This window comes from Festucalex cinctus, chromosome 11, assembly GCF_051991245.1.
Source record: "Festucalex cinctus isolate MCC-2025b chromosome 11, RoL_Fcin_1.0, whole genome shotgun sequence".
In the NCBI taxonomy this organism is placed as follows: domain Eukaryota; kingdom Metazoa; phylum Chordata; class Actinopteri; order Syngnathiformes; family Syngnathidae; genus Festucalex; species Festucalex cinctus.
Window position 1 is genome coordinate 1,626,407 of NC_135421.1, and position 24,063 is coordinate 1,650,469.

At 40.1% G+C, this 24,063-nt stretch overlaps 1 protein-coding gene across 3 annotated transcripts in view; it reads left to right on the forward strand.

Annotated features, from left to right (window-relative positions):
- Positions 1 to 24,063, forward strand: part of rrp1 (ribosomal RNA processing 1) — a 160,494-nt gene that overhangs the window by 12,574 nt on the left and 123,857 nt on the right. For all 3 annotated transcript variants that reach the window (XM_077537132.1, XM_077537131.1, XM_077537133.1), the window contains exons 2-4: positions 5,605 to 5,687; positions 8,780 to 8,837; positions 8,924 to 9,009. In XM_077537132.1, the coding sequence (XP_077393258.1) occupies positions 5,605 to 5,687; positions 8,780 to 8,837; positions 8,924 to 9,009 (227 nt within the window). The remainder of the gene's footprint in view (positions 1 to 5,604; positions 5,688 to 8,779; positions 8,838 to 8,923; positions 9,010 to 24,063) is intronic.

The window sequence follows — 24,063 nt, forward strand, 5'->3', positions numbered from 1 at the left end:
GTCTTAACAATCACCAAAACCCGTTGAGCTTGACACACACACTGGCAAAAAAATATTCTACATGTAAACGTTTATTATGCCATTTTCAAAGAAATTTTGCTTCCAATATGCCAGTACCCCAATGTGCCAGTACCCCAACGTGCAAGTACCCCAACGTGCAAGGACCCCAACGTGGCCCGGGCTGCGAGGGCCCTTTATAGCTGCTCGCAGCTCTAGTTATTATTATTAGGGCCCGAGCAGCGACCGCTGCGAGGTCCCTATTGTTTTTGTAAAAATTATTATTATTATTATTATTATTATTATTATTATTATTATTATTATTCTTCTTCTTCTTCTTTATTCTCCGCAAACGATCGCGATTTTGGGTACCTAAACATTCACGAAAACTCACCGAACTTTGCACACTCCTCAGGCCCGGCGAAAAATTTGATATTATTAAGTCGTCATAACAATGAGACTCGATAGCGCCCCCTAGCGTAGAAAAATAAATACCAAGCCCGGCACGTTTGAGCTAGAGCAACAAAAATTGGCAGGCACGTGTAGCACCCCGAGACGCACAAAAAAGTTTATTGGGACCATGTAGCTAAAATGTACAGGAAGTGAGCTATGAATTTTTTTATGTCCAATTTTGGCCTATTTTGGCACATTCACTGTGGTCATGCTTTTTCCCCCTTTGCAAACATTTTTCATCCAATTGACTTCAAACTTGGCATTTATCATCTCAAGACCTGAGAGAACAACTGGGCAAAACATCTTGCCTTTTCGAAATACTATATGACGGGGGCGGGGCATCAAATATTGCCTTTAAAATTTCATTTGTCCAGAAAGAGCAAATGCTTAATAACTGCCATGTTCAAGCTCCAAAAAATCTCAAACTTCTCAGGCAACGTAATAGTCACGGCCTGAAAACATCTATATGATAAAATTCAGTTATACATATAGCGCCACCTAGTGGTTACAATAAATGTCATACTTTACGTTTTTAGCTACTGTGCTGAGCTTGTTGAAGGGATCCATTTGAAAATTGGTCAGAAAAGCCTTAAGATGTTGATCATGCCCCACACCGAATATTGTAACTTTTCGCCAAAGGGCGTTGCCGCTACGGTGACGCAAAGTCTGAAGATTTTTCGTGAAAATAAAAGCTGCATTAACTTGACCGAGATGATCCTATCTTCTCAAAATTTCACACATTTGATGAGAGTCCAGCCCTAAAGACATCTACTGACTTATATTTCATCTAACTGATAGCGCCACCTAGTGGCAATTTTTTTTCTTACGAATTTTCTTCTACGTTTTTCTCCAAACACGTTAACTGGACCTACCTCATATTTGCTCAGATGAGGGTTTCGGCCTTCATGATGTCACAACACGAAGTTTGTGAGTTTTCGCGAATTGCTGTGGGTGTGGCTAAGCGCTGTTCGCCAAGAAAATAACGCCAGTTTTGAGGGTCTACACATGCACAGAAACTCATGAAACTTGGCACACACATCTGGCCTGGTAAAATTAGCAATATTTTATTGTTGATTGTGCTATTTTTACAAAAATGACTCAATAGCGCCCCCTAGAAGTTTTTAACGAAGCAGCCCCAGTTGTACGTTTAAGCAAGAACGACGAATATTTTTAGGTGTATGAGGGAGCCCAAGACCTACAAAAAAGTCTCTTGGACCCATATGCTAAAATGAACAGGAAGTGAGCTACGAATTTTTGAATGTCCCATTTTTGACAATTTTTGCACATTCACAGGGGGCAGACTTTTGCCCACTTCTCCTATACGTTTCATCTGACTGAGTTAAGACTTGACCTGGACCATGTCAAGTCCTGAGCCAACGACAGGGGGAAAAATCTTGACCTTTCGAAATACTATATGATGAAGGCGGGGCATCAAAATTTGTGTTTCGCACTGAAAAAGGATATGCTTAATAACTCCCCGGTACATGCTCCAAAAAATCCCAAACTTGACATGTATGTTTATCGTCAAGGCCTGAAGCAATCTCTATGACAACATTCAGTTATATATGCAGCGCCACCTAGCCCTTGAGGCATAAAAAAAAAATACCCCACATACGGTATTTTGTACAAAAAATGTCAACTCATTCTGAGTGTGATAACTAAGTCATTTATGAATATTCTTTTAGTTTCCACCACTCAAAATGTTCACTGGCATCAGACTTATCCAAACATATATATATTTTTATTTATTTTTGATAGCCTCTGTGGACATTAAAAGCAATATCGTGAATGAAGGATATGCTTAATAACTCCACGGTACATGCTCCAAAAAAAATCCCACACTTGACATGTATGCTTATAATCAAGGCCTGAAGGTATCTCGATGACAACATTCAGTTATAAATACAGCGCCACCTAGCCCTTGAGGCTTATATAAAAAAAAAAAACCCACATACGGTATTTTGTACAAAAAAATTTAAACTCATTCTAAGTGTGATGACTAAGTCATTTCTGAATATTCTTTTAGTTTCCACCACTCAAATTGTTCACTGGCTTCACACCGATCCAAACGTATGTACGTTTCCATTTTGTTTTATTCATTTTTGATTGCCCCTTTGGACAATAAAAGTAACATTGTGCAATGAGTACAACGAGCGATGATGTATATATACACTTTTACAAAAAATATCAATCAGGGCAACTCATTGCCTAAAAATAAAAAAGGACGCTGATTTTTGCAGGTCTTAACAATCACCAAAACCCGTTGAGCTTGACACACACTGGCAAAAAAAATATTCTACATGTAAACGTTTATTATGCCATTTTCAAAGAAATTTTGCTTCCAATATGCCAGTACCCCAACGTGCCAGTACCCCAACGTGCCAGTACCCTAACGTGCAAGTACCCCAACGTGCAAGGACTCCAACGTGGCCCGGGCTGCGAGGGCCCTTTATAGCTGCTCGCAGCTCTAGTTATTCTTTATTCTCCGCAAACGATCGCGATTTTTGGTACCTAAACATTCACGAAAACTCACCGAACTTTGCACACTCCTCAGGCCCGGCGAAAAATTTGATATTATTAAGTCGTCATAACAATGCGACTCGATAGCGCCCCCTAGCGTAGAAAAATAAAAACCAAGCCCGGCACGTTTGAGCTAGAGCAACAAAAATTGGCAGGCACGTGTAGCACCCCGAGACGCACAAAAAAGTCTATTGGGACCATGTAGCTAAAATGTACAGGAAGTGAGCTATGAATTTTTTTATGTCCAATTTTGGCCTATTTTGGCACATTCACTGTGGTCATGCTTTTTCCCCCTTTGCAAACATTTTTCATCCAATTGACTTCAAACTTGGCATTTATCATCTCAAGACCTGAGAGAACAACTGGGCAAAACATCTTGCCTTTTTGAAATACTATATGACGGGGGCGGGGCATCAAATATTGCCTTTAAAATTTCGTTTGTCCAGAAAGAGCAAATGCTTAATAACTCCCATGTTCAAGTGCCAAAAAATCTCAAACTTCTCAGGCAACGTAATAGTCACGGCCTGAAAACATCTATATGATAAAATTCAGTTATACATATAGCGCCACCTAGTGGTTACAATAAATGTCATACTTTACGTTTTTAGCTACTGTGCTGAGATTGTTGAAGGGATCCATTTGAAAATTGGTCAGAAAAGCCTTAAGACGTTGATCATGCCCCACACCGAATATTGTAACTTTTCGCCAAAGGGCGTGGCCGCTACGGTGAGGCCCTATTGTTTTTGTAGGATTTCTTTTTATTCTTCTTTTTATTATTATTCTCCGCAAACGATTGCATTTTTGAGACACTAAACGTGAACGAAAACTCACCAAACTTTACACACACGTCAGGCTTGGCGAAAAATTTTAGATTTTAAAGTTGCCATACATGATAACATAGAAATGGCTCCGTAGCGCCCCTTACATAGGTTTAACGGATCCCTGTCCCACTACGATTGTCCCACGGCTATGAAAATTGTGTGGCACCTGTAGCACATCCAGATGAACAAAAAACACTTTGATAGGTGTACCCTAAAATAGACAGGAAGTGAGGTATCATCATCTGAATGTCCAATTTTGGCCCAATTTCGCACGTTTACACGTTTAACCTGATTGACTTCAAACTTGGGCTGTACCATCTCAACACCTGGGAAGGACAACATCATGGTAAAAAATCAAGTTTTTGACATACTATATGATGGGGGCAAGGCATCAAATTTAGAGTTTAAAAACTCGTACTTCACGAAGCATTGCTGGTTGTACGTTTATTCTAGGTACGAAAATTGGTACACATATGTAACAGACTACGACCTACAAAAAAAGTCATTTGGTGCCATATGCTAAACCTAAAAAGAAAGTCCGCCAGAAGCAGGGCATCAAATTTTGTGTTTCAAAATTCTTACTTAATAAAGCATTTCCGGTTGTACGTTTCACCTAGAGTTACCAAAATTTGAAGACATATGTAACAGCCCTCAAGGTACAAAAACTCTTTTTGAACCATATGCTAAACCTAACAGGAAGTCCAACATTTTGATTTACGTTGGAACGTGTTGCCATTTTTTTGGCCATTTCGTAGGGGTCTTATTCCACCTACAGAGTTTATCCGATCATCTTCAAACTTGATGTGACTCATCTTAAGATGTTGAAGATGAAAAGTTATTGAAAGCTTTTTATTTCGTCGCACGCTGTTGTCGTGGCATGCACTTTTTGCAAAGGAAAAAAATCCTTCTTAATGAAGCATTCCCAGTTGTACAAAGCAGCTAGAGCTACGAAAATTTGTAGACATATGTAACAGCCCACGATGTTTAAAAAAAAAGTCTCTTGGTGCCATGTGCTAAACCCAACAGGAAGTCTCCCAGGGGCCGGGCATCACATTTTGAGCTAAAAAACAACAACTCCTCTTTAACGAAGCATTCCTGGTTGTACGTTTCATGATACTCGTCGCAAAATTGTGGCGTTTGAGCAGTGACAACGGTGCCGTCTTCTTTTGATTCAGTCGTGAAATGAACGTATCTTTATAGTGTGTGCAGTCCCGAATCTGTGAACTCACAATAATTTTTAGGTTCACCCAATGGGTCGCCATTGGTGAGCTGGCGAACGCTAAAGCTCCAGCCCTGTGTACATATTCAGCGTGACTTGGGAGGGAAAAAAGGACCATATTTCCTATCACAGGGTCTCTCTCTGTCTCTCTCTCTCTGTCTCTCTCTGTCTCTCTCTCTCTCTCTCTCTGTCTCTCTCTGTCTCTCGCTCTCGCTCTCGCTCTCTCTCTGTCCCTGTCTGTCTGTCTGTGTGTACTTTGTAATAGTGTTACATTATTTTTAGTTTTTTGTCGATATGACATGAGACTTGGGGAAAAAAGGACTACCGGTACATTTTTTACCAAAAGGTCGGGCTACCTCAATTTCCCATGCTGAGAGCCTGGCTGGCTCCTGAGTATGTAGGGATTGACTTATTATTTATGGACCCAAATACAAATCCGCAATAGCATGAATCGGCAATAAGGGAACCGCGAAGTAATGAGGGACCACTGTATGAATAAAGCTGCCTTTCCTTTCCTTGCCTAAAACAGATTATCATGCGTCTGCAATACTGGATTCACTCAGGCACTCATTCTGGATAATGTTCTCTGTCCAGATGGCTTTACGAGTGAAGAAATGCTGAAGTTGTGGAAAGGTCTGTTCTACTGCTTGTGGATGCAGGACAAACCGGTTTTACAGGTATATTTCTTCTTTCTTTCTTCTTTTTTTTGTTTTGTTTTGTTTTGTTTAAAGGCCCACTCTGCCGGTTTCACTCAGGAAAATGCACTTTTTAAATACAGGATTTAAACAAACAAACTACTTCTTAATTTACAGATGTGGGCTTCTCTTAATTTCTAGTGGTGATTTTGTCCAAACCCCACACCCCCCAACCTGTATTTTTCCATTTTGTTTGTTTTGTAAACAGCGGGCGTGGGTGGTGGTGTGTCGCAAACGGGGCCGGGCGAATGTGTCGGCAACGTGACGTCACTCCCGCGGCAATTTGAAAGCACGCACGCCTTTTTTATTTTTTATTTCACTCATAGTTAAAAAACACACATACAATAGTAAGAATGGCGAAAGTTGGGCGAAAACGCCACAGCCCCATTTGGGATTATTTTGATAGCGTCTCGGACAAAACCAAAGCATTGTCACGGAAGCAGATCGGATGTGCGCCACATTGCTCAAACGGAAACACCCCTTAAATTTAAAAATACATCTGAGAAGTGCACAGAAAAAAGTCCACGGGGAATAACTGGAGAAGCTTGTGTCTATGGAACCATTCCCTGATCGCGAGACAAAATTCCAGCCAGCCAAAGAGACTACTGTGACTCGGCCTGCACAATATTGGAAAAAAATGACATTGCGATTTTTAATTACTTTTTTTTTTTTTGGTTGGGGTCTGCGATGTATTGCGATATTAAAAATGGAAGAATTTTCCCCAGGTGACTTGAATAGCTGTTTGGGAAGAGTTTGTTTAACTCACCATGACACCATTGTATTCATATAATATCAAATGTGCATTGCATTCAGTCTCCATTGTAATGAATGGGGTAATGTTTTTTTCAAATAAAATTTTTGTGTTAGGAATGTGACAAATGCAAAAATAATGACTGTACTGTACTCAAGTCTCCATGGCATGAGTAATCAATAGAAAAAAGTAATTTTGGAGGTGAACTACTCCTTTAATGCTTTAATTCCAATGCAAAAACTCAATATCTTAACACGAATATTTGTCTGATTTCTAATTAAATTATCATCATCAGTATTATAATATATTGAAGTTGTCCAAGAACAAGTTAGTTTTTTGGTGCTAAGTCTTATCTTAAATGTAATGAGATTTGTTTGGACCATAAATGAACCAATTTTTTTTTTTTGTAATTTTTTTTATTGAGCATTCACATCACACAAGCATGAACACTCACAAAGTAAAGTTTAAAGTGTGTTTACACAGTACACAAACGTGCGGGAACACATTCAACATAATGCCCCTTTTTTAAATGTATATAACTCACAATAACAACTAACACCCCCCTAGAATTTAAGTCGACGCTCCGACATTAGCCGAACTGCGCATACAGTTCTTTTACTGTAAGTGTACATGTACACTCATACAGTATTTACAATATTTATTAGTTACGATTATGTCCTCATTGGTTGCACTATTTTAAAATGGAGGAAAAGTGAATGGATAAGAGGACAGAGGTACAGGCTCTTCTAAACACACGGCGGCGCGGTTCGGGGCAGGTGGGCCTCTGGTGTGCCCCGTGGTTCCCTCTCCCCTCCCCCTTCCTCCCCCCCGTCGCCTCTCCCTCCTCGCCTCCCCCCGCCCACCCTCCTCTGCCTCCCGGTCCCTTTTCCCTTGTCGCGGGGGTGTGTTCTCGGGTTTGGGGGCCGGGGGTGGCAGGGCCTGGGTCGTGGCGGGTGGCGGGTTTGGGGTGGGGGTGGGGGGTGGGGGGCGTGGGGGGACGGGGGATGGGGACCGGTGGGGCGCTGTGGGGGCCCGCCGGGCCTCGTTCTGCGGAAACACGTTTAGCAACACATTGCACACAGAGTGCAACACTCACCGCTTCCACTTTCCACATTAAACTTGATAACTTTAGTATCTCCACTTCCAAATACCTAGGTGGCATTTCCTTGTTTAGCCCTCGGCGCCATTTCCTTATTTAGCTCCGCCGCTCAATGGCATTAATAGTGTATCCAAGACCCACCTTCGGAGGGCCATGTCGCACGCACTGTGTGGGGAAAAATCAGGTGTCTCTCTGTGGCACCGCCCAACTCCAGATTTCATTAAAAAAGTGCACGAATTTATCGCACGTCTTTGCGATGAGCATATTGCCCGTACCATCATCACCACTATTTATTTTTTTATATCGTGCAGCCCTAGAAGGTCAACAGTAAATCAAAATAAAATGTTAAAAACGTCCACATTTACAGTCGCATCACACACCATTGGGACCGATCCATTCTTTGTTTAAACGAGTTGCAAGTCCAGCTCTGAACTGGCTTTCATTCACAAAAAATGCTGAGTACACACACACACAACAGTTTTGGAACTGCTGTCTGTACACGTCCTTAAAAAAATTTAGATTAGTCCACTGTTTTCTCAAAGACTCGGATGACAGAGCAAGAAAAAGTCTGGAATGGTCATTTGTGCAGCAAGAAACGGCAACCCCTTCCTGAATCCTGATCGTAGTTTTGTCATTGTTCTCATCGGAGTGTTTGCAAGCAGAAAAACCTGAAGCAGCTTTGAGAATTTCTGTGGGTGTGACAAACCTTTACCAGGGGCGTTGCCATTAACCTGACCGGGAGAGGTCGAGTGCACTTCCGTGTCTTAGTGACCAAGTCATGGATGTTCAATCTGCCTCGATTGAAGCACGCATTTTTGAAAGGAGAACGCGAAGGCTTGATTTATGCTTGACGCGACTGCGAGGTCTGCACGGCTTCATGCGGAAAAATATTTCAGCGGAAAAATATTTCAGTAGTTGTGCCCTTCCACATGGCGTCCGCATTGCCCACATTTTCTGCATCACACACCGACGAGAATTTGTAAACTACATGGGCAAACTTTGCGGATCAGCAAACAATGTCATAACAATGTCAATGTCGAACTCAAAAGGAGGGCAAACCAGCGTTCGGCTTAGGGTTGCACAGGATGCAGGACACATCACTGAAAATTAGGACTGTCCGGCCACCCAAGTTGCATATTATTGATAGAATACCACACTAAAATGCATTTTGCATAATGTGGGGGATCCTTAATAGCTTAACATGAAGCACATTTTTGTTCACAGGAGGAACTTTCAAACTCAGTTTCCGCACTGATTCACACCTTTCATGATATCAATGGACGTAAGTTGAATCTATGCTATTGTAGTTCCAAATGCTATAAATAAAAATGAGAAAAGCCAGTGATGAAAGTATGTTGTTTTCCACAGAGCTATTATATCTGGAGAGCTCCCTTAAGACCTTCAAAAGAGAGTGGACTGGTATTGACAGACTGCGAATGGACAAGTTTTACCAGGTTTGTGTGTGTTTGTGTGTGTGATCTTGTTTTTGTTCCATGGTGGGGCCAATTTTTCAGGATTTCACAGAGTTGTGGGGCCCACCTGTCCTTGTGGGGCCATTTTGCTGGGCCCCACAAGTTTAGGCCTCTTTTTGAGGGTTAAGACTTGGTTTTATAGTTTGTTTCAATTGGGTTATGGTTGAGGTGAGGGTAAGGAATGGGGGTAGGCAATTATTTTTGATGGTTGGGGTTAGGGGAAGGGGCTAAGAAATGCATTATGTCAATGAGATAGCCCCACAAAGATAGTAAAACAATCTAGGGACCTCGCAGCGGTCGCTGCTCGGGCCCTAATAAATACCCTTGGCGTGGCATAAAAATAAAAAATAAAATCTGCGTGACAAAATAACACTCAACATCAAACAAAGCTACCATCACCTACAACATTGAAATGAAGGGAAGGGCATGAAGAAGTTGTGTGTATGTGCGTGTGTGCGAGGCTGCGTGCGGGCGCGCCACAGTTACACTAAATGGAAGACTATTATTGTACAGGAAATACAGTATAAGGAACAATGGATTTTATATACAGTGTTCCCTCGTTTTCCGCTGGGGTTAGGTTCTAAAAAATACCCGCAATAAATGAAATCCTCGAAGTAGTTAGCTTTATGTTTTACAACTCTTATAAATGTTTTAAGGCTCAAAAATTCCCGACCGCACAATTTATACACTTTTCTCATTGAGGCATTTACATGTTCTCCCATTTCTCTCTTGTTCAAACATTGACAATGTTCAAACCTTCATAAATTTTATAAAATGGGTATATTACTGAAAAAAATATGCAAAATTGCACTTAAAAAAAATCCGCGATACAGCGAGACCGCGAAAATTGAACTGCGTTATAGCGAGGGAAGACTGTACAGATTATCCACTCAATTCAACACATTTTCAACATTTGCGGCCTCAAATCTAAAAAATAAATAAAATAAATAATAATAATAATAATAATAATAATAATAACTAGAGCTGCAAGCAGCTATAAAGGGCCCTCGCAGCCCGGGCCACGTTGGGGTACCGTATGTGGGGTATTTTTTTGTTTTGCCTCAAGGGTGAGGTGGCACTGCATATATAACTGAATGTTGTCATAGAGATAGCTTCAGGCCTTGACTTTTAAAATACCTGTCAAGTTTGGGATTTTTTGGAGCATGCACCGGGGAGTTATTAAGCATATCCTTTTTCATTGCGAAACGTGTTTACAATTTTTGTAAAAATACCGTAAGTGGGGTATTTTTTTTTCACGCCTCAAGGGCGAGGTGGCGCTGCATATATAACTGAATATTGTCATAGAGATACCTTCAGGCCTTGACTATAAACATACAGGTCAAGTTTGGGATTTTTGGAGCATCTACCGGGGAGTCATTAAAAAAAGTCATTTTTGTAAAAATAGCACAATACACAATAAAATGTTGCTCATTTTGCCAGGCCAGATGTGTGTGCCAAGTTTCATGTGTTTCTGTGCTAGTTTAGGCCCTTAAAACCGCCGTTGTTTTCTTGGCGAACAGCGCTTAGCCACGCCCACAGCGATTCGCGAAAACTCACAAACTTCGTGTTGTGACATTATTAGGCCCGAAACCCTCATCTGAGTAAATATGAGGTAGGTCCAGTTAACGTGGTTGGAGAAAAACGTTGAAGAAAAATCGTAAGAAAAAAAATCGCCAGTAGGTGGCGCTATCAGTAAGATGAAATATAAGTTCGTAGATGTGTTAAGGGCTGGACTCTCATCAAATGTGTGAAATTTTGAGAAGATAGGATCATCTGGGTCAAGTTAAAGCAACTTTTATTGTCACGAAAAATCTTCAGACTTTACGGCACTGTAACGGCCACGCCCTTTGCCGAAAATTTACAATATTCGGTGTGGGCCATGATCAACATCTTAAGGCTTTTCTGACCAATTTTCAACTGGATCCCTTCAACGAGCTCGGCATAGTAGCTAAAAACGTGAAGTATCACATTTGTCACCACTAGGTGGCGCTATATGTATAACTGAATTTCATTGTATAGATGTTTTCAGGCCGTGGCTATTAAGTTGCATGAGAAGTTTGAGATTTTTTGGAGCTTGAACATGGGAGTTATTAAATATTTGCTCTTTCTGGACAAATGAAATTTTAAAGGAAATATTTGATGCCCCGCCCTGTCATATAGTATTCCGAAAAGTCAAGATATTTTGCCCAGTTGTTGTCTCAGGTGTTGAGATGATACATGCCAAGTTTGAAGTCAATCGGATTAAAACTGTTTGCAAAGGGGGGAAAAGGTTGACCACAGTGAATGGGCCAAAATTGGACATTCAAAAATTCATAGCTCACTTCCTGTACATTTTTGCTACATGGTCCCAATTGACTTTTTGTGCGTCCCGGGGTGCTACAAGTGCCTCTCAATTTTCGTAGCTCTAGGTCAAACGTGCCGGGATTGGTTTTTATTTTTTTATGCTAGGGGGCGCTATATCTCATTGTTATGACAACATCAGAATATCAAATTTTTCACCGGGCCCGAAGAGTGTGCAAATTTCGGTGAGTTTTCGTAAATGTTTAGGTCCTCAAAAATGCGATCGTTTGCGCAGAATAAAGAAGAAGAAGAAGAACTAGAAATGCCATTTCTGGGGAAATGGCGTGTGAAGGCTGGAGAGCTGAATGAATACCTGTGGAATGATTTGGAATAATGTTGAATGATGATGAATGATATTGAATGATATTGAATGATATTGAATGATGTTGAATGATACTGAATGACATGGAATGAGCTTAACATGCTGAAGTTGGAATGGTTTAAATTCATCCAGACATCTAGAAGCAGTTGAAGGAAGATAAATACCACAAAAGTAAAAATAAATCAGCAAGAAACAAGAAAACAAGGAAGAAATCAAGTCAGAAATGGAGGAAGTAGCAAGTAATCGGGTAAGCAATGGAGTAAAGTGAGAAGAATTAAGTAAGCAATGAAGTAAGGAGGGTAGAATCGAGTCGCAATGGTGGAAGGAGTGGCAAACTTAAGCAATGGAGTAACAGTCACTCTCTTGAAATCAGGTCACATTTGCATTAGTATACTAAGCTAGCATTAGCATGCTAAGTTAACATTAGCCTTAATATGCTAACTTAGCATTAGCATGCTAAGCTAACATTAGCATTAGCATGCTAACTTAGCATTAGCATTCTAAGCTAACATTAGCATTGGCATGCTAAGCTAACATTAGCATTAGCATGCTAACATTAGCATTAGCATGCTAACATTAGCATTAGCATGCTAAGCTAACATTAGCATTAGCATCCTAAGCTAACATTAGCATTAGCATGCTAACATTAGCATTAGCATGCTAAGCTAAAATTAGCATTAGCATGCTAACTTAGCATTAGCATGCTAAGCTAACATTAGCATTGGCATGCTAAGCTAACATTAGCATTAACATGCTAATCTAACATTAGCATTAGCATGCTAGCTTAGCATTAGCATGCTACGCTAACATTAGCATTCACATGCTAAGCTAACATTATCATTAGCATGCTGAGCTAACATTAGTATCAGCATGCGAAGCTAGCAATAGCATCAGCATGTTCCGCTAGCGTTAGCATTAGCTAGCATTAGCATGCTAACTTAGCACTGGCATGCTCACTTCCTGTTGATTTCAGGCCACTTCCTGTTGAAATCGGGTCACTTCCTGTTGAAATCGGGTCACTTCCTGTTGAAATTGGGTCACTTCCTGTTGAAATTGGGTCACTTCCTGTTGATATCAGGTCACTTCCTGTCAAAATTGGGTCACTTCCTGTTGAAATCGGGTCACTTCCTGTTAAAAAGCACATCCTGTTGATTTTAGGTCACTTCCTGTTGAAATTAAGTCACTTCCTGTTGAAATTAAGTCACTTCCTGTTGAAATTGGGTCACTTCCTGTTGATTTTAAGTCACTTCCTGTTGATTTTAAGTCACTTCCTGTTAAAATCAGGTCACTTCCTGTTGAAATTAAGTCACTTCCTGTTGAAATTAAGTCACTTCCTGTTGAAATTAAGTCACTTCCTGTTGATATGAGGTCACTTCCTGTTGATATTGGTCACTTCCTGTTCAGGTCGGGGAATATCCTGGTAAGAATCACACGCATACCTAATCAATTGGCCAAAATGGCCACCGCCTTGGGAGGCCAGGTTGGCGAGAAACCTGGGCATATCATTTGTCTAAAATGGCCGCCGTGCATGGTAAGTTGGAAAATGGCCGCCATACGTGGTAAGTTAGGTGGTAAGATGGAAGAGCTCATGACGTGAAATGGTGGAATATATTGAAGTTGGCACGAAGTCAATCAGATGAATAATGTGTAAGTAAATGTGAAATGGAGAATGTGGGAAATATTCGGGTACGCAATCGGGAATTGTGGGTAAGGCATGAATTTTGGAACTGAAAAGCTGGAAGAGCTCATGGCTTGAATTGCTGGAATATATTGAAGTTGGAACGAAGTCAATCGGATGAATAATGTGGAAGTAAATGTGAAATATAGAATGTGGGAAATATTCGGGTACGAAATCCGGAATTGTGGGCAAGGTGTGAATTTTGGAACTGAAAAGCTGGAAGAGCTCATGGCTTGAAATGCTGGAATATATTGAAGTTGAAACGACGTCAATCAGATGAAAAATGTCGAAGTAAATGTGAAATGTAGAATGTGGGAAATATTCGGGTACGAAATCGTGAATTGTGGGTAAGGCATGAATTTTGGAACTGAAAAGCTGGAAGAGCCTCGTGGCTTGAATTGCTGGAATATATTGAAGTTGGAACGAAGTCAATCGGATGAATAATGTGGAAGGAAATGTGAAATATAGAATGTGGGAAATATTCGGGTACGAAATCCGGAATTGTGGGCAAGGTGTGAATTTTGGAACTGAAAAGCTGGAAGAGCTCATGGCTTGAATTGCTGGAATATATTGAAGCCGGAACAACGTCAATCGGATGAATAATGTGGAAGAAAATGTAGAATGTGGGTAATGTGCGGGTACGAAATCGGGAATTGTGGGTAAGGTGTGAATTTTGGAACTGAAAAGCTGGAAGAGCTCATGGCTTGAATTGCTGGAATATATTGAAGCCGGAACAACGTCAATCGGATGAATAAGTGTAAGTAAATGGAAAATGTAGAATGTGGGAAATATTCGGGTACGAAATCGGGAATTGTGGGCAAGGCGTGAATTTTGGAACTGAAAAGCTGGAAGAGGTAATGGCTTGAAATGCTGGAATATATTGAAGCTGGAAGGACGTCAATCGGATGAATAATGTGTAAGTAAATGGAAAATGTAGAATGTGGGTAATGTGCGGGTACGAAATCGGGAATTGTGGGTAAGGCGTGAGTTTTGGAACTGAAAAGCTGGAAGAGCTCATGGCTTGAATTGCTGGAATATATTGAAGTTGGAACGAAGTCAATTGGATGAATAATGTAGAAGTAAATGAAAAATGTAGAATGTGGGAAATATTCGGGTACGAAATCGTGAATTGTGGGTAAGGCGTGAATTTTGGAACTGAAAAGCTGGAAGAGCTCATGGCTTGAATTGCTGGAATATATTGAAGTTGGAACGAAGTCAATCGGATGAATAATGTGGAAGTAAATGTGAAATATAGAATGTGGGAAATATTCAGGTACGAAATCCGGAATTGTGGGCAAGGTGTGAATTTTGGAACTGAAAAGCTGGAAGAACTCATGGCTTGAATTGCTGGAATATATTGAAGCTGGAACAACGTCAATCGGATGAATAATGTGTAAGTAAATGGAAAATGTAGAATGTGGGAAATATTCGGGTACGAAATCGGGAATTGTGGGCAAGGCGTGAATTTTGGAACTGAAAAGCTGGAAGAGCTCATGGCTTGAATTGCTGGAATATATTGAAGCCGGAACAACGTCAATCGGATGAATAATGTGGAAGAAAATGTAGAATGTGGGTAATGTGCGGGTACGAAATCGGGAATTGTGGGTAAGGTGTGAATTTTGGAACTGAAAAGCTGGAAGAGCTCATGGCTTGAATTGCTGGAATATATTGAAGTTGGAACGAAGTCAATCGGATGAATAATGTGGAAGTAAATGAAAAATGTAGAATGTGGGAAATATTCGGGTACGAAATCGTGAATTGTGGGTAAGGCGTGAATTTTGGAACTGAAAAACTGGAAGAGCTCATGATGGAACATATTGAACTTGGAACGAAGTGAATCGGATGAAAATTGTGGAAGGAAATGTGAAATTTTGAATCTCACATTAAGAATACATGGGGAAAAATCGGGTACGAAATCGGGAATTGCGGGTAACACGTGAATCGTAGGAATAAGAGAAATGGAAGCGATGTAGGCACGAATATTTGGAATCGTTTGAAATTGGAACGGAGTGAATCGGGTGAAAAATGTGGAAGTAGAAGCTGGACAAAAAAGTGCGAGGAATAAAATATAAGAATAATAATAAGAAGAATAACGGGAATGGTGTAGAATAACATATGTGTGAAGGCCTCCAGCCTTCACACAACTAGAAATGCCATTTCTGGGGAAATGGCGTGTGAAGGCTGGAGAGCTGAATGAATACCTGTGGAATGATTTGGAATAATGTTGAATGATGATGAATGATATTGAAAGATATTGAATGGTTTTGAATGATGTTGAATGATACTGAATGACATGGAATGAGCTTAACATGCTGAAGTTGGAATGGTTTAATTCTAATGTTAGCATGCTAACATTAGCATTAGCATGCTAACTTAGCATTAGCATGCTAAGCTAACATTAGAATTAGCATGCTAACTTAGCATTAGCATGCTAAGCTAGCATTAGCATTAGCATGCTAGCTTAGTACTAGCATGCTCACTTCCTGTTGATTTCAGGCCACTTCCTGTTGAAATCGGGTCACTTCCTGTGTAATTCGGGTCACTCCCTGTTGAAACTGGGTCACTTCCTGTTGATATCAGGTCACTTCCTGTCAAAATCGGGTCACTTCCTGTTGAAATCGGGTCACTTCCTGTTGAAATCGGGTCACTTCCTGTTAAAAACAGGTCACTTCCTGTTGATTTTAGGTCACTTCCTGTTGATTTTAGGTCACTTCCTGTTGAAATTAAGTCACTTCCTGTTGAAATCAGGTCACTTCCTGTTGATTTTAAGTCACTTCCTGTTGATATGAGGTCACTTCCTGTTAAAATCGGGTCACTTCCTGTTGAAATCGGGTCATTTCCTGTTAAAATCAGGTCACTTCCTGTTGATTTTAGGTCACTTCCTGTTGATTTTAGGTCACTTCCTGCTGAAATTAAGTCACTTCCTGTGGATATGAGGTCACTTCCTGTTGATATTGGTCACTTCCTGTTCAGGTCGGGGAATATCCTGGCAAGAATCACACGCATACCTAATCAATTGGCCAAAATGGCCACCGCCTTGGGAGGCCAGGTTGGCGAGAAACCTGGGCATATCATTTGTCTAAAATGGCCGCCGTGCATGGTAAGTTGGAAAATGGCCGCCATGCGTGGTAAGTTCGGTGGTAAGATGAAAGAGCTCATGACGTGAAATGGTGGAATATATTGAAGTTGGAACGAAGTCAATCGGATAAATAATGTGGAAGTAAATGGAAAATGTAGAATGTGGGAAATATTTGGGTACGAAATCGGGAATTGTGGGTAAGGCGTGAATTTTGGAACTGAAAAGCTGGAAGAGCTCATGGCTTGAATTGGTGGAATATATTGAAGTTGAAACGACGTCAATCGGATGAAAAATGTCGAAGTAAATGTGAAATGTAGAATGTGGGAAATATTCGGGTACAAAATCGGGAATTGTGGGTAAGGCATGAATTTTGGAACTAAAAAGCTGGAAGAGCTCATGGCTTGAATTGCTGGAATATATTGAAGTTGGAACGAAGTCAATCGGATGAATAATGTGGAAGTAAATGTGAAATATAGAATGTGGGAAATATTCGGGTACCAAATCCGGAATTGTGGGCAAGGTGTGAATTTTGGAACTGAAAAGCTGGAAGAGCTCATGGCTTGAATTGCTGGAATATATTGAAGCTGGAACGACGTCAATCGGATGAATAATGTGTAAGTAAATGGAAAATGTTGAATGTGGGAAATATTCGGGTATGAAATCGGGAATTGTGGGCAAGGCGTGAATTTTGGAACTGAAAAGCTGGAAGAGCTAATGGCTTGAAATGCTGGAATATATTGAAGTTGGAACGACGTTAATTGGATGAATGATGTGGAAGTAAATGGAAAATGTAGAATATGGGTAATGTGCGGGTACGAAATCAGGAATTGTGGGTAAGGCATGAATTTTGGAACTGAAAAGCTGGAAGAGCTCATGGCTTGAATTGGTGGAATATATTGAAGTTGAAACGACATCAATCGGATGAAAAATGTCGAAGTAAATGTGAAATGTAGAATGTGGGAAATATGCGGGTACGAAATCGGGAATTGTGGGTAAGGCATGAATTTTGGAACTGAAAAGCTGGAAGAGCTCATGATGGAACATATTGAAGTTGGAACGAAGTGAATCGGATGAAAAATGTGGAAGGAAATGTGAAATTTAGAATCTCCCATTAAGAATACATGGGGAAAAATCGGGTACGAAATCGGGAATTGCGGGTAACACGTGAATCGTGGGAATAAGAAAAATGGAAGCGATGTAGGCGCGAATATTTGGAATCATTTGAAATTGGAACGGAGTGAATCGGGTGAAAAATGTGGAAGTAGAAACAGGACAAAAAAGTGCGAGGAATAAAATAGAATAAGAATAAGAACTAGAAATGCCATTTCTGGGGAAATGGCGTGTGAAGGCTGGAGAGCTGAATGAATACCTGTGGAATGATTTGGAATAATGTTGAATGATGATGAATGATATTGAAAGATATTGAATGATATTGAATGATGTTGAATGATACTGAATGACATGGAATGAGCTTAACATGCTGAAGTTGGAATGGTTTAAATTCATCCAGAAATCTAGAAGCAGTTGAAGGAAGACAAATACCACAAAAGTAAAAATAAATCAGCAAAAACAAGAAAACAAGGAAGAAATCAAGTAAGAAATGGACGAAGTAGCAAGTAATCGGGTAAGCAATGGAGTAAAGTGAGAAGAATTAAGTAAGCAATGAAGTAAGGAGGGTAGAATCGAGTCGCAATGGTGTAAGGAGTGGCAAACTTAAGCAATGGAGTAATAGTCACTCTGTTGAAATCAGGTCATATTTGCATTAGTATACTAAGCTAGCATTAGCATGCTAAGTTAACATTAGCATTAATATGCTAACTTAGCATTAGCATGCTAAGCTAACATTAGCATTAGCATGCTAACTTAGCATTAGCATTCTAAGCTTACATTAGCATTGGCATACTAAGCTAACAATAGCATTAGCATGCTAACATTAGCATTAGCATTAGCATGCTAACATTAGCATTAGCATGCTAACATTAGCATTAGCATGCTAACTTAGCATTAGCATTAGCATGCTAAGCTAACAGTAGCATTAGCATGCTAAGCTAACATTAGCATTAGCACGCTAACTTAGCATTAACATGCTAAGCTAACATTAGCATTAGCATGCTAACTTAGCATTAGCATGCTAAGCTAACATTAGCATTAGCATGCTAAGCTAACATAAGCATTCACATGCTAAGCTAACATTAGCATTAGCATGCTGATCTAACATTAGCATGCTAAGCTAGCAATAGCATTAGCATGTTCAGCTAGAATTAGCATTAGCTAGCATTAGCATGCTAACTTAGCACTAGCATGCTCACTTCCTGTTGATTTCAGGCCACTTCCTGTTGAAATCGGGTCACTTCCTGTTGAAATTGGGTCACTTCCTGTTGATATCAGGTCACTTCCTGTCAAAATTGGGTCGCTTCCTGTTGAAATTGGGTCACTTCCTGTTGATATCAGGTCACTTCCTGTCAAAATTGGGTCACTTCCTGTTGAAATCGGGTCACTTCCTGTTAAAAACAGGTCACTTCCTGTTGATTTTAGGTCACTTCCTGTTGAAATAAAGTCACTTCCTGTTGAAATCGGGTCACTTCCTGTTGATTTTAAGTCACTTCCTGTTGACATGAAGTCACTCCTGTTAAAATCAGGTCACTTCCTGTTGAAATCGGGTCATTTCCTGTTAAAATCAGGTCACTTCCTGTTGATTTTAGGTCACTTCCTATTGAAATTAAGTCACTTCCTGTTGAAATTAAGTCACTTCCTGTTGATATGAGGTCACTTCCTGTTGATATTGGTCACTTCCTGTTCAGGTCGGGGAATATCCTGGCAAGAATCACACGCATACCTAATCAATTGGCCAAAATGGCCACCGCCTTGGGAGGCCAGGTTGGCGAGAAACCTGGGCATATCATTTGTCTAAAATGGCCGCCGTGCATGGTAAGTTGGAAAATGGCCGCCATACGTGGTAAGTTAGGTGGTAAGATGGAAGAGCTCATGACGTGAAATGGTGGAATATATTGAAGTTGGCACGAAGTCAATCGGATAAATAATGTGGAAGTAAATGGAAAATGTAGAATGTGGGAAATATTTGGGTACGAAATTGGGAATTGTGGGTAAGGCGTGAATTTTGGAACTGAAAAGCTGGAAGAGCTCATGGCTTGAATTGGTGGAATATATTGAAGTTGAAACCACGTCAATCGGTAGAAAAATGTCGAAGTAAATGTGAAATGTAGAATGTGGGAAATATTCGGGTACGCAATCGGGAATTGTGGGTAAGGCATGAATTTTGGAACTGAAAAGCTGGAAGAGCTCATGGCTTGAATTGCTGGAATATATTGAAGTTGGAACGAAGTCAATCGGATGACTAATGTGGAAGTAAATGTGAAATATAGAATGTGGGAAATATTCGGGTACGAAATCCGGAATTGTGGGCAAGGTGTGAATTTTGGAACTGAAAAGCTGGAAGAGCTCATGGCTTGAATTGCTGGAATATATTGAAGCTGGAACGACGTCAATCGGATGAATAATGTGTAAGTAAATGGAAAATGTAGAATGTGGGAAATATTCGGGTACGAAATCGGGAATTGTGGGCAAGGCGTGAATTTTGGAACTGAAAAGCTGGAAGAGCTAATGGCTTGAAATGCTGGAATATATTGAAGCTGGAACGACGTCAATCGGATGAATAATGTGTAAGTAAATGGAAAATGTAGAATGTGGGAAATATTCGGGTACGAAATCGGGAATTGTGGGTCAGGCGTAAATTTTGGAACTGAAAAGCTGGAAGAGCTCATGGCTTGAAGTGGTGGAATATATTGAAGTTGAAACGACGTCAATCGGATGAATAATGTGGAAGTAAATGGAAAATGTAGAATGTGGGAAATATTCGGGTACGAAATCAGGAATTGTGGGCAAGGCGTGAATTTTGGAACTGAAAAGCTGGAAGAGCTAATGGCTTGAAATGCTGGAATATATTGAAGCTGGAACGACGTCAATTGGATGAATAATGTGGAAGTAAATGGAAAATGTAGAATGTGGGAAATATTTGGGTACGAAATCGGGAATTGTGGGCAAGGCGTGAATTTTGGAACTGAAAAGCTGGAAGAGCTCATGGCTTGAATTGCTGGAATATATTGAAGTTGTAACGAAGTCAATCGGATGAATAATGTGGAAGTAAATGAAAAATGTAGAATGTGGGAAATATTCGGGTACGAAATCGTGAATTGTGGGTAAGGCGTGAATTTTGGAACTGAAAAGCTGGAAGAGCTCATGATGGAACATATTGAAGTTGGAACGAAGTGAATCGGATGAAAACTGTGGAAGGAAATGTGAAATTTTGAATCTCCCATTAAGAATACATGGGGAAAAATCGGGTACGAAATCGGGAATTGCGGGTAACACGTGAATCGTGGGAATAAGAAAAATGGAAGCGCTCTAGGCGCGAATATTTGGAATCGTTTGAAATTGGAACGGAGTGAATCGGGTGAAAAATGTGGAAGAAGAAACTGGACAAAAAAGTGCGAGGAATAAAATATAATAATAAGAATAACGGGAATGGTGTAGAATAACATATGTGTGAAGGCCTCCAGCCTTCACACAACTAGAAATGCCATTTCTGGGGAAATGGCGTGTGAAGGCTGGAGAGCTGAATGAATACCTGTGGAATGATTTGGAATAATGTTGAATGATGATGAATGATATTGAAAGATATTGAAAGATATTGAATGATATTGAATGATGTTGAATGATACTGAATGACATGGAATGAGCTTAACATGCTGAAGTTGGAATGGTTTAAATTCATCCAGAAATCTAGAAGCAGTTGAAGGAAGATAAATACCACAAAAGTAAAAATAAATCAGCAAGAAACATGAAAACAAGGAAGGAATCAAGTAAGAAATGGAGGAAGTAGCGAGTAATCGGGTAAGCAATGGAGTAAAGTGAGAAGAATTAAGTAACCAATGAAGTAAGGAGGGTAGAATCGAGTCGCAATGGTGTAAGGAGTGGCAAACTTAAGCAATGGAGTAATAGTCACTCTGTTGAAATCAGGTCACATTTGCATTAGTATACAAAGCTAGCATTAGCATGCTAAGTTAACATTAGCATTAATATGCTAACTTAGCATTAGCATGCTAAGCTAACATTAGCATTAGCATGCTAGCATTAGCATTCTAAGCTAACATTAGCATTAGCATGCTAACATTAGCATTAGCATGCTAAGTTAACATTAGCATTAGCATGCTAACATTAGCATTAGCATGCTAACTTAGCATTAGCATTAGCATGCTAACTTAGCATTAGCATGCTAAGCTAACATTAGCATTAGCATGTTAACTTAGCATTAACATGCTAAACTAACATTAGCATTAGCATGCTAACATTAGCATTAGCATGCTAAGCTAACATTAGCATTAGCATGCTAAGCTAACATTAGCATTAGCATGCTAAGCTAACATTAGCATTCACATGCTAAGCTAGCATTAGCATTAGCATGCTGAGCTAACATTAGCATTAGCATGCTAAGCTAACATTAGCATTAGCATGCTAACATTAGCATTAGCATGCTAACTTAGCATTAGCACTAGCATGCTAAGCTAACATTAGCATTAGCATGCTAAGCTAACATTAGCATTAGCATGCTAACTTAGCATTAACATGCTAAGCTAACATTAGCATTAGCATGCTAACTTAGCATTAACATGCTAAGCTAACATTAGCATTAGCATGCTAAGCTAACATTAGCATTCACATGCTAAGCTAACATTAGCATTAGCATGCTGAGCTAACATTAGCATTAGCATGCTAACTTAGCATTAACATGCTAAGCTAACATTAGCATTAGCATGCTAACTTAGCATTAACATGCTAAGCTAACATTAGCATTAGCATGCTAAGCTAACATTAGCATTCACATGCTAAGCTAACATTAGCATTAGCATGCTGAGCTAACATTAGCATTAGCATGCTAAGCTAGCAATAGCATTAGCATGTTCAGCTAGAATTAGCATTAGCTAGCATTAGCATGTTAACTTAGCACTAGCATGCTCACTTCCTGTTGATTTCAGGCCACTTCCTGTTGAAATCGGGTCACTTCCTGTTGAAATTGGGTCACTTCCTGTTGATATCAGGTCACTTCCTGTCAAAATTGGGTCACTTCCTGTTGAAATTGGGTCACTTCCTGTTGAAATTGGGTCACTTCCTGTTGATATCGGGTCACTTCCTGTCAAAATTGGGTCACTTCCTGTTGATATTGGGTCACTTCCTGTTAAAAACAGGTCACTTCCTGTTGATTTTAGGTCACTTCCTGTTGAAATTAAGTCACTTCCTGTTGAAATCGGGTCACTTCCTGTTGATTTTAAGTCACTTCCTGTTGACATGAAGTCACTTCCTGTTAAAATCAGGTCACTTCCTATTGAAATCGGGTCACTTCCTGTTGATTTTAGGTCACTTCCTGTTGAAATTAAGTCACTTCCTGTTGAAATCATTTGTCTAAAATGGCCGCCGTGCATGGTAAGTTGGAAAATGGCCGCCATACGTGGTAAGTTAGGTGGTAAGATGGAAGAGCTCATGACGTGAAATGGTGGAATATATTGAAGTTGGAACGAATTCAATCGGATAAATAATGTGGAAGTAAATGGAAAATGTAGAATGTGGGAAATATTTGGGTACGAAATTGGGAATTGTGGGTAAGGCGTGAATTTTGGAACTGAAAAGCTGGAAGAGCTCATGGCTTGAATTGCTGGAATATATTGAAGCTGGAACGACGTCAATCGGATGAATAATGTGTAAGTAAATGGAAAATGTAGAATGTGGGAAATATTCGGGTACGAAATCGGGAATTGTGGGCAAAGCGTGAATTTTGGAACTGAAAAGCTGGAAGAGCTCATGGCTTGAATTGCTGGAATATATTGAAGTTGGAACGAAGTCAATCGGATGAATAATGTGGAAGTAAATGTGAAATATAGAATGTGGGAAATATTCGGGTACGAAATCCGGAATTGTGGGCAAGGTGTGAATTTTGGAACTGAAAAGCTGGAAGAGCTCATGGCTTGAAATGCTGGAATATATTGAAGTTGAAACGACGTCAATCGGATGAATAATGTGGAAGGAAATGTGAAATATAGAATGTGGGAAATATTCGGGTACGAAATCCGGAATTGTGGGCAAGGTGTGAATTTTGGAACTGAAAAGCTGGAAGAGCTCATGGCTTGAATTGCTGGAATATATTGAAGCCGGAACAACGTCAATCGGATGAATAATGTGGAAGAAAATGTAGAATGTGGGTAATGTGCGGGTACGAAATCGGGAATTGTGGGTAAGGTGTGGATTTTGGAACTGAAAAGCTGGAAGAGCTCATGGCTTGAATTGCTGGAATATATTGAAGCCGGAACAACGTCAATCGGATGAATAAGTGTAAGTAAATGGAAAATGTAGAATGTGGGAAATATTTGGGTACGAAATCGGGAATTGTGGGCAAGGCGTGAATTTTGGAACTGAAAAGCTGGAAGAGGTAATGGCTTGAAATGCTGGAATATATTGAAGCTGGAAGGACGTCAATCGGATGAATAATGTGTAAGTAAATGGAAAATGTAGAATGTGGGTAATGTGCGGGTACGAAATCGGGAATTG